The 12,081-nt window shown below is 37.1% G+C and overlaps 1 protein-coding gene across 4 annotated transcripts in view; it reads right to left on the bottom strand.

The window, feature by feature from the left end:
• Positions 1-12,081, bottom strand: part of ERICH6 (glutamate rich 6) — a 46,933-nt gene that overhangs the window by 11,647 nt on the left and 23,205 nt on the right. For all 4 annotated transcript variants that reach the window (XM_074191069.1, XM_074191070.1, XM_074191073.1 and 1 more), the window contains 4 exons: positions 5,542-5,643; positions 4,406-4,569; positions 3,215-3,303; positions 2,138-2,271 (listed from right to left, as the gene is read on the bottom strand). In XM_074191069.1, the coding sequence (XP_074047170.1) occupies positions 2,138-2,271; positions 3,215-3,303; positions 4,406-4,569; positions 5,542-5,643 (489 nt within the window). The remainder of the gene's footprint in view (positions 1-2,137; positions 2,272-3,214; positions 3,304-4,405; positions 4,570-5,541; positions 5,644-12,081) is intronic.

The following is a 12,081-nucleotide window of genomic DNA, read 5'->3' as shown; positions in this document are numbered from 1 at the left end:
ATGTTGTTTGTTACTGTGTCATAGAAGAGCTCCTCAGTTTCTCACATTGAACTGAAGGTGACTGAAGAGGAAGGGTGGGCTCAGTAATCCAAAGGCAATGGATGCCAATCACATCATAGTTCTGAGAAATGAGAAAAGGAGGTAGTGTCTAAAGGGACAAATGTAGTTGAATAGGAAGGCCAATTCTATGTACAATTCATTGTCAAACTAAGGCATCTTATGGTATTTCCAAAAGGCAATCATTCTGTATATACCTTTTGATTTACCAATGCCACTACCAGATCTGTATCTCAAAAGGCTCTTTGATGCTGGCAAACTATTGAAATTGGGAGGATGTCCACCAATTAGGGAATGACTAAACAAATTAATGTTCATAAATATAATGAAATACAATGGTGAGCAAGCAGATTTCAGAAAAGACTTATATGATGTACTGTAAAGACTTGTATGATGCAAAGTGAAATATGCAGAACCAGAAAATAGTGTATATAGTATCAGTAATATTATGTGATGATCAACTATAAATGACTTAGCTCTTTTGAGACCATATTGATTCAAGAAAAATACAAAGAATTCATGATGGGAAAAATGCCATTTACATCCAGATAAAGAATTGATATATTCTAAGTAAAATCTTTGCATACTTTTTTTTGCTTTAATTTTTCATGGATTTTTTTCCTTTTGATCTTTCTTCTTTCACAACAATGATTAATATCAAAATGTTTTACATAATTGTAAATATAAATCCTATGTCAAAGTGCCTACCATTTTAGGAAGAGAGTAGGGAAGGGAAGGAGGAAGAAAAGTTTAGAACTCAAAATCTTGTAAAAAATGAATGCTAAAAGTTGCACTATTTAAAAAGTTGCACTATTTAAAAAATAAAATCTGAGTTTTTCAGTTTATTTCTTTAAGCTGATAAAGTTTGCAAGAAAAATAACAAAACTAAGTTCTTTCTACTCCATTTTGGAAGGGACACTGATTAACCAGAGCATATATAGAGGATAGTTTCCAAGATGTTGAAGGAACAAAAAACTATATGGTGATTGTTGAGAGAAGAGGAATATTCTATCTTGAAGGAGAGAGCTATGGAAAGGAGATGTGATTATAGTCTTCAAGTGTTTCAAAAGAGTACATTGTAGAGGATTTTTCCATGTGGTCCTGTAGCATAGAGTTAAGTTCATTAATTAGAAATTATACGCCTTTATGCCAGAGAAATCATTAAAAAGGGAAAAGGACCCATATGTACTGAAATATTTCTAGCAGCTCTTCTCGTAGTGTCAAAGAATTGGAAATTGAGGGGATGTCCATCAATTGAGGAATGGCTGAACAAGTTATGGTATATGAATTAACATTCATGTAGTACTATTATTCTGTAAGAAATCATGAGTAGTCAGATTTTATAAAAGCCTGGAAAGAGTTGCATGAACTGATGCTGAGTGGAATGAGTTGAACCAGAAGAACATTGTCCACATTAACAGCAACATTGTGAGATGATTAACCATGATGGATGAAGTTCCTTTTAGCAGTTCAGTGATCAAGGACAATCCTGAGAGACTTGTTATAGAAAATGCTATCCACCTCCAGAGGAAAAAACTATGAAGTCTAAATGCAGAGCAAAGCATAGTAAATTCTCTTTTTAAAACTTTTATGTTCTTTCTTTCTTTCTCATGGTTCCCCTCCCCCTTTAGTTCTAATTCTTTTTTATACAGCATGAAGAGTATGAAAATATGTTAAACACAATATCAGATTGTTTGCTTGGAAGGGGAGAAGATAGGAAAAGGGGGGTGGTAGAAAAATTGGAACTCAAAAGTTCGCAGAAGGATGAATGCTGAAAACTATCTTTGCATGTAATTGAAAAAAAGAAAAGAAATTGAAAAAGAAAGAAATTTTAGACAGGTAGATTTTAGATCAACATGAGGAATGAATTACTTTATAAAGTCATGAGAAGGTTGGGAATATTGTAGACAGGATTTATGATTTGAGTAACAACTGGTTGAAATGATCCAATTCTGTCCACAGTTCTTTGATTGTATCAGTCTAATGATCCAATCATCCTAGCGATGTTTAGTTATGACTTTAAATAAATGCTCAAATGGGTTAGGAAAAGAAAAAAAGTGAAAAGTAATAGAAAAATTACCTTTAAGCAAGGTAGTACCCAAACGTCACCACTGTGCTCATCAAATGTATCAACTATTTTATCCACTCTTTTTACTTTTAATGAGGGGTTCCGTGCAAGTTGGTACGTTGTTGGCCTAGTCTGCTTTGAAGCAGCTAAAAAAAAAGGACATGTTAATACTTAGAAAAACTCTTCACACATCCATATAGAACTCAGTACTTTTTTTTAGGTTTTTTTTTTTTTGCAAGGCAATTGGGGTTAAGTGGCTTGCCCAAGGCCACACAGCTAGGTAATTATTAAGTGTCTGAGACCGGATTTGAACCTGACTCCAGGGCCGGTGCTTTACCCACTGTACCATCTAGCCACACCAACTCAGTACTTTTTAATTACAACTTTCTAACATTAATTCTTAGATATTTTTTATGGATTTATTTAATTAAAGAAAAAAGAAAAGAGAAATGGCATTTGAGTATGAGCCCTATCTTATCCACAATCCAATACAGTGGAACCCTCAATTATGTACATTTTTTTTCTGGGACTTCATTTTTAGGAGAATGAAACAATTTGAAAGAAAGCAAATTCATGTACAAGATTGAGCTGGTTTGAAAATTTTTTTCAGTCACTAGCCATTGAATCCTGGCTTTAATTTTATACAATTTCATACAATTAGAATGTACATCCAAAAAGGTCAGTCCTAAGGGTCTCTAGGAACCTCAACTAATAAGGAAAGATTCAACTGTATTCAGAGAACTACCTTTAGCAAATGGTCAAAAACCAACAATAAGTTTTTTTCAATTAGAGTTGGAAAAGGGTTTCTAATTGGTTATTTTCTAAGTAAATAGAACATACCATTGCCTCAGCTTTTTAGTTGATCTCTTGCTTTCCTTCAAAGAATGTTTGCCCCTAATTGACTGCTATCTCTAATGTCGACATTCTCTGCCCCCATCCAGACCTCATCCCATGAGATTCTTATCCTTGTCCTCCCTTAGCCCCTGACCAAAGAAGCTACTAACTATGCTGCAGTTCTTTCTCTAGCATATTTGTGCTCTAAAGATTATATTTAAAATTCTGTTATCAAACATTCAGATTTTTAATTACCTTGGTGTCCTTTAGTTAGAATGGGCTCACCCTCCTCGCGTTCAGCTGACAAAAATACAAAATTTCTAGCCATCTGTCTCTCTTGTTTTCTAAAGAAATGAAACACAGATATCAAGATGCATTTTTTGCATAGATGATTGGATCCAGTAGACGATCCCTTTTTTTCCGCAAGGCAATGGGGTTAGGTGACTTGCCCAAGGTCACACAGTTTTTATTAAGTATCTGAGGTCCTTGAACTAAGGTCCTCCTGACTCCAGAGCTGGTATTCTATCCACTGTGCCACGTAGCTGCCCCAACCTATGACTTTTGATATCCTGGTGCAATCTATTATAACTTTAATTTGATGGGACCAACCAAGAAATCTTGCTACTCTCTGAACTCTATGTGAGTAGTGCCTGCCTTATCTCTCTGTCTCTGTCTCTCTGTCTCTTTCTCTCACTGTCTCTTTCTGTCTCTCTCTTTGAATGTTTAAGTCTGTATGTAGAATCATCAATTTAGATCTAGAAGGGATCTCAGAGGCCATTTCTGCATCCAATACCTTCATTTTAGAAAGCTGGAAACTGAAGCCAAAGAGAAGTGTGAGCCTCCTCAAGGAAGTTGTCTGACTTTCCTAGGGTAGGCTAATAAGTAGACTAGCCAAGATTCAAACCCATGTCCTCTGACTTCTAACCTAGCACACTTCCATATGTTGCCTCACATTAATGTAGCTGTGTAACTTTTGGACTAGAACTATGATTTTATTAGCATAGGTTATTCACCACTTCCTCTATCAATTCAGGCTAGTACATTCTCCACAACTTACAGTCTTAGAGAGAGCCCTAGGCTGGATGCCTTACCTAGGAGAACATAGATGACAGGGATGGGATTTGAAACCAGCTCTGTCTCTGTCTCTGTCTCTGTCTCTGTCTCTGTCTCTGTCTCTGTCTCTGTCTCTCTCTCTCTCAATCCTAATCAGGTTTTCTATCTCCTATAACATGGCCAATCTGGGATGTGTGTTTTTGTTAAATCCACTGCATCTTGACCTCTGGGGAACTGACTCTACAGCCCATATCTTTCTGAATGAGAAACTGTGTTACTGAATGCCAGTGGATCTTTGTTCACTCCATCAAAGTTCCACTGTCTACAATTAACATCTGAAGAACAGGTGGCATCTAGGTGTTGGGTGCTACCACTCGGGTTGACTGATATTACCTCCGAAGGGCCTTTTCCCTTGCTTTGAGTCTGTCCTGCTCACTGCCAAAGGCTGAATGAGGTTCGATGGTGATTAAATTTGATTCTGGATACCTACTTTTAAGTAGGTTCTTTTCTTGGAGAACATATTCAACCAGCCTCTTGAACTCAAGACAACAGAAAAGCTGGGAAAAAAAAAGCTGTTTTTGTTAATTATCAATGAAGTGGGTTGATTAAAAATGATGACAATGCCACAGAATTTCAGTTCATTTATACCTTACAGGCACAGAAAGTTTTGTATGAAAGGATGCTGATAGAAAGGTGGGACTCAGTTGAGTAATGCAATCACATCATCCCATCTTACTTAAAGTTATAAGTACCCTTCCCGATACATTTATGACATGAGGATATTTTTCAACTAGTCATTATGTTTGAACACAGCTTGGCTACCTCCCTATGTATAAAAGGAATCCTCTTCTGATTGACTGAAGAACTTGGTCTTGCCCTTTAGATATGTGGAACTCCAGATTAAAATGCTAATAGGAATCAGAGAGTCAAGTTACTTGACCTCAAGTTATTCTGGGTCAAATGAATTCTTTACAGAGACCAGGAAATGAGTACACCTTGGTCTCTTCCTTAGTTCATTAGCTATTGGAAGACCTTTTGAACTCCGAAAGGTCCTGAGGATTTTGGATTTAGCATCCGTATCTTAGCAACATCTCAGGAACTACTGATGGCTCATCTTTATTGAGAGCCAAGGACAAATAAAAAGCTACAGGAAATGTCTTGAGGATTCCAGAAAAAAGTCTTCCAGAAGCTGTGTTACTTATTTGCTTTGGGGCAATTATTCCTCATTAATAGGTAAATAACTCTTTCTTAAAGCTAATTAAGTCTGACTTACTAATTGATATCAATCAATAATCATAGAGCAATGGAAGCAGTTTGTGAGCTAAATATAACATTCAAAAAACAACCCTCAACTTCTCAGAGCTACCCTTTGAATCCTAAAGAGATATTCAGTACCAACTCTCTGGGGATTTAATTTTTGGTGTGAATGGGGATTAGGAGAGTTGTCTCAGACTCTGTGTTGCACTATAATATTTTATAAATATTTCCTTAGCAAACCTTTGTTTTTCAGGCTTTTTCACACATCTTACATGGTCATAACTTTCTGATTCAAAGTTAATATCTTCCATGGAAGGAAATGGTCTCAAGTCAGCTCCACAAAATTCACAGGTTGGAGAAGTCTCTTTGTCCCACTGTTAGGAGAAATAAAAATAATCAATGATTGATAAGTAAAATAAGTACTAAGAGGGATCATAGGATCACATCCTTTGAACCTGAAGGGACATTTGAAGTCCAAGTCTTTCATTTGTCAGATAAGAAAACCAAGGTCTAGAGAAACAAGGGGCTTGACCAACTTGACAGTCGGTGACAAAGTCAGCAATTGAATCCGTGTCTATCTCTGACTGCCAACTCGGTGCTTTGAAGGGATCTTAGAGATTATCTAGCTCCATATTCTTATTTTGCTTTTGGGGGGAAATAGAGTTTGATCAATATAACATACTTGCTACCTGCCTACTCTGTACTGTGCTTTGGCCTAACTTTACTAGGCACAGTAGATATCAAAGCCAATGAAACAACAGTTGCTTCCCTCTTAGGAGCTTCTATTCTACGGTGATTTGGTAGCAAACAGAATTGACCTTTGGCTCTCTGCTTCCAAATTCAGCATTCTTTCCCATGTATGACCTGCTTTCTGGGGAAAGTGCCCAAGGCACTGTGAATATAAAGTCTTCTGGTCAACTTGCTCCTCTTTTATCAGAACCATTATTACACATATTCATACACATATGTAATTATGTATATATATGTATATTTATGTACACAAATATACATTTGTATGTATATATATACTAATTACTTTGGTTTTCTCCAATAATTTATAAATTATATACTTTTAAATTTAATGTAATATATCATACAATACAAAGTAATGTATCATATAATTGAAAGAAAAATCTTCATTAGGGCTTCAACAATAAATAAGCTAAGGAAAAATGAAGTAAAAAGTAGTTTATTATCACATACAAGATATATGAATCATATGGGCCCAGGCCCCAAGCTAAGTCCACCATTGTTCTTACTGTTTAGTCATGTCTGACTCTTTTTGACTCTATTTTGGCAAAGATGCTGGTTTGCCATTTCCTTCTCCAGCTCATTTTCAGATGAGGAAATTGAGGCAAACAGGGTAAGATAACTTACCCAGGATTATATAGCTAGTAAGTATCATGGGCTGGATTTGAACTCAGTTCTTCCCGGTGCACCTGGTCAGGTGCTCAATCCACTGCAATACCTCCCTGTTCCTGATCAACTTTTTAGAGACAAATTTTCCTAACAAGAGAAGACAATTCTGATGGGTTTGCAATTAAAAAGGGATGGGCTAGTGTTTGAATCAGTGTTGAGTTTATAGTCCAGATAGGATGTTGATTTCAAAAGGGGATCAAAGCATGCGTGGCCTGTATTGGTTGAGCATTTTTAATAGTTGTCCTCAGGAGAGAGATGTAATGCAAACCCGTGCAGCCTCCTCCCAATGAAGGAGCTGTCCAATGTATCTGTGTAGCCCTCCTGAGCAGGGGGCTTAAATGTGCTTGTTAGAAGAAGGGTGGGAAATCATCCATGTTCCTGTGACTTAGCTTGTTGTGGCTAAATTTAACACAATTCAATAATATAATGTTGGCTGGTTGGTGGTTGTCCTTCATGTCCTTTGGTCTTTGAAGACCAAAATGGCATCACTAAGTCGAGGTCACTGTACAGCATGCCAAATTGTGGCTGTTTAGACTGATAGGAGCTCACAAGGCTCTCTCACAGAGAGAGTATGGTTGGTATAAACATTTAGAATGAAGATACATCTAAATTCACACATCTCATGTTTCTTTTGAGCTACTGAGATTCTGCTTCCCTCTTAGAGCAGAATGCTTTCTTTGACATCATGCTGGGAGGTCTTTTGCCAGTGCCAACTATGTCTCACATTTATCCCTCAGTTCTTCAAAGGTACCTTGAGAGTATCCTTGTATTGCTTCTTCTGTTCTCCTTCGAGTACTTGCCTTGTGTGAGCTCTCAGGAAAATGGTCTTTTAGGCAAACGTACATTTGGCATTTGGACAATGCAGCCAGCCCGTCAATAAAATGTGAATGGAGGCAGCTAGGTGGTGCAGTGAATAGAGCACAAGCAGAGTCAGGAGGACCTCAGTTCAAATCCTGCCTCAGATACTTAATTATCTAGCTGTGTGACCTTGGTTAAGTCATTTAACCTGATTGCCTTGCCCCCCCCCAAAAAAAACCCTAAAAAAAATAAAGTTTGAATGTTTGATAGCTCAACTTGGAAAAGAAACTCAGTGTAAGATCAGCATCTGTGGGGATAGGTCTAACATAGACAAGATATGAATATAAAGTCCAAAGTCAAATTTTTAAACAAACATATCTGGATCCAAGAAGCCAATCTTGTCAAATTAGTCACCTTGAGTTACCTCTAAAATGGAGATAATAAGGGTAACTTACCTCATAGGACTGCTGTAATGATCAAATGAGGCAACCTATGGAAGGTCTTTGCAAACCTCTAATTCATGGGAGATTTTAGTGAAGTAACAAAATCTAACTCTAGTGAGGTAATACTTGCTTCTCCCATAAAATATCTTAGGAGTGTACTCATTTCTTCGGTTCTGATGAGATATCTTTGAGAATGAGGGTAGCATCCAATAAAACGCTAGTGCACAACACTAAAGGAAAGAGAAGCTTGGGCACAAGGAGTGCCAGTTGGACATTTTAGAATGTAAACATCTGAGTTGGAATTGGGGTCATAGAATCAACCTTTGACTGCCTCTCACCCTTTTCTCTTGGATACTTTCTTCTTTCTAAAGGTTTTCATGATACTACTTTCTCCTGGTTCTTCTACCTGACTGAGCAATTCTTCTCAGTCTCCTTTGCTAATTCATCCAGGTCATATCTACCACCCTTGGGTGTTTTCCAAGGCACCGTCCATGTCCATTCCTCTTCTCTCTCTCTTATGCTATTTCACTTGATGCTCTATTAGTTGAATCATAGGATTCAATTCTATGCTGCTGATTCTCCAATTAACAATACTATCCCTGCTCCTAACTTCCATTTTCCCATCATATTTTCCACATAGGTAGTTACCTAAAATTTTATGTCTGTAGATGTATATTTTAAAACCAACATTGGGGCAACTAGGTGGTACAGTGGATAGAGCACCGGCCCTGGAATCAGAACCTGAGTTCAAATCTGGCCTCATACACTTAATAATTGCCTAGCTGTGTGACCTTGGGCAAGTCACTTAACCCCATTTCCTTAAATTAAAAAAAATAAATAAAAAAAAAATCCCCAACATGTCCTAAACTAAGGTCATTATCTTTCCCTTCCAAATTCTGCTTTCTTGCAAACTTCCCTATTGCCATTGAAGACCATCATCGTTCCATTTACAGAGGCTTGTAACCTAGGTGTTTTTCTAGACTCCCCATTCTCTCAATCCCCTCTCTACCATATTCAATACACGATTAAGTCCTGTCAGTTCTGCTTCATGATATCCCTCTACATATCCTCTGTTCTCTCCTACAGAAAGCACCCTGTTCTAGGTTCTCATCATTTCTCACCTGGAGCATGGCAATAGTTTTCTGGTTGGTCTTCCTACCTCAAGTCTTCTCTGCTCTAGTTTATGTACCACTCAGCTATCAAAGGGAACTTCCTAAAGAGCTGGGCTGCCCATGTCTGCCTTCTCCTCAATAAACTCCCCTGGCTCCTTCTTATCTCTAGCATCAAACAGCATATCCTCCATTGGGTTTTTAAAGTCCCTTGCAATTGAACCTTTTCTTCCTTTCCAGGCTTCTTCTGTTTTACTACCCAGTAATCTATCCTGGCTCTTCTTTCCCCCAGGGCTTCATCTCCTTCTGTGAGTCTTGTAACAATCTCTCCTTTATGCTTAGAATGCTCCTTCTCCTTTACTCCTCCTCCTGCTTCCCAAGTCTCTACTAAAATCCACTTTCTGAAATCACTCTTTCTCAATGCTAGTGCCTTCCTTCTGACATTAACTCCAATTTCTCCTATAAACACTGGGCTTCTGAGAAATGTTGAGCTAGAGCTCTGAATAAATTGTATATAGGAAATACTTTTTTTAGGGTTTTTTTTGTAAGGCAATGGGGTTAAATGGCTTGCCCGAGGCCACACAAGGAAATACTTTTAAGTAGATTAAATTAATAAGGCAGTGTAACTACATGATTAAATTTCCTCCATCACTTTCTTAATGGATGAAAGGATTATACTAGAGAATGAATTAGCACCCTTAAAAATTCATTCTGGGAAAATTGGAAGTTAGTATGGCACAAACTTGGATTAGATCAACACCTCACACCTTATACCAAGATAAGATCCAAATGGATACAGGATTTAGACATAAAAGACAATATTATAAGCAAACTAGGAGCTCAAGGAATAGTTTACCTGTCAGATCTATGGGAAGGGAAGCAGTTTATGACCAAGGAAGAGATAGAGAACATCATTAAAAATAAACTAGAAAATTTTGATTACATTAAATTAAAAAGTTTTTGCACAGACAAAACCACTGTAACCAAGATCAAAAGAAATGTAGTAAATTGGGAAACAATTTTTAAAACTAACATTTCCTACAAAGGACTCATTTCTAAAATATATAGAGAACTAAGTCAAATTTATTTTTTAAAAAAGCCCCCCAATTGACAAATGGTCAAAGGATATGCAAAGGCAATTTATAAATGTGGAAATCAAAACAATCCACAGTCATATGAAAAATTGCTCTAAATCATTACTTATTAGAGAAATGCAAATTAAAGCATCTCTGAGGTACCACCTCACATCTCTCACACTGGCCAATATGACCAGAAAGGACAATGATCAATATTAGAAGGGATGTGGGAAATCTGGGACACTATTACACTGTTGGTGGAGCTGTGAACTCATTCAACCCTTCTGGAGAGCTATTTGGAATTATGCCCAAAGGGCAATAAAAATGTGCATCCCCTTTGATCTAGCAATACCACTACTGGGTCTATATTCTGAAGAGATCATGAAAAAGGGTAAAAACATCAATTGTGCAAAAATATTTATAGCAGCCCTATTTGTGGTAGTAAAGAATTGGAAATTAAGTGAATGTCCATCAATAGGGAAATGGCTGAACAAATTGTGGTAGATGAATGTTATGGAACACTATTGTTCTATTAGAAACCAGGAGGGATGGGAATTCAGGGAAGCCTGGAGTGATTTGCATGAACTGATGCTGAGTGAGATGAGCAGAACCAGAACACTGTCTATCCTAACTGCAATGTGGGGGTGATGATCAACCTTGATGGACTTGCTCATTCCATCAGTGTAACAACCAGGGACAATTTTGAGCTATCTGCAATGGAGAATACTTTCTGTATCCAGAGAAAGAATTAATGGAGTTTGAACAAAGACAAAAGCTTATTACCTTTAATTTTAAAAAAAAACACTATCTTACTATGTAATCTTGCTATCTCTTGTATTTTTTTTCTTAAAGTTATGATTTCTCTCTCAACAATTTAAATTTAGATCAATGTATAGCATGGAAACAATGTAAAGACTAACAGACTTCCTTCTGTGGGGGTCGGGGGAGGGAAGCAAGATTTGGGGAAAAATTGTAAAACTCAAAAATAATAAGTTTATTTAAAAAACCAAAAAATGCATTCTACTTCCATTTAATTTAATATAATCAGTAGTACATGCCCACTATATGTATATTTAGTTTAAAAGACAAAGGCAATGCCATAGGACCTTGTATCTAAAGGCTTGTCTAGGTAGGCCCTAAATAATCAGAATCAGATGCATCTCAACTTCCCAATTCTCTTAGCTTTCTTCCTATGAAAATTATCCAAGTCTTTGCAATCCCGTAGCTTTGTAAAATTTTCTTTTTTGAAATATTTAACACCTAGAAAATACTTCTGTCTCCTATAAGATATATTGAATCTGAGTGAATCTTTTTTCTTCCTTTCTCCTTTTTTCCATCCTCCCTCCCTCCTTCCCTTCTTTGCTTCCTTCCTTCTTTCCTCCCTTTCTTCCCTCCCTTCCTTCTTTCCTCCTTTTCTCTCCTTTCCTCCCTCCTTCCTTCCTCTCTCCCTTCCTTCCCTCCTCCCCTCCTTCCCTCCTTCTTTCCTTCCTTCCTTCCTTCCTTCCTTCCTTCCTTCCTTCCTTCCTTCCTTCCTTCCTTCCTTCCTCCCTTTTTTCTTACCCTCCTCACAATATCCAAAGTGTTGACCCCCCCATTTCCCAGAATGCTTTCTTTGCCTTTTGCTTTTTAAGATTCTTATACACTGTTACATAGAGATTCCATCAAGGATAATAATAATAATAATAATAATAATAATAATAAGAAGAAGAAGAAGAAGAAGAAGAAGAAGAAGAAGAAGTAAAAGCTATTATTTTGGAATACTTTAAGATTTGCAAAGAATTTTATCTCATTTGATCATTACAATTATCCTGTGAGGGAGGTGCAATTATTAGTCTCATTTTATAGATGAGGAAACAGTATGAAAGAGATTGTGTCCAGGATTAAGAACTCTGGTCACATGTCTGAGACAGTATTTCAATTCTTGACTTCTTGACTCTGAGACTACCTCTTTCCCTACTACACCATAT

Source organism: Macrotis lagotis, chromosome 6, assembly GCF_037893015.1.
Source record: "Macrotis lagotis isolate mMagLag1 chromosome 6, bilby.v1.9.chrom.fasta, whole genome shotgun sequence".
NCBI lineage: Eukaryota > Metazoa > Chordata > Mammalia > Peramelemorphia > Peramelidae > Macrotis > Macrotis lagotis.
Note: the sequence above shows the minus strand (reverse complement) of the source record. Positions and strands in the feature narration are given on the sequence as shown.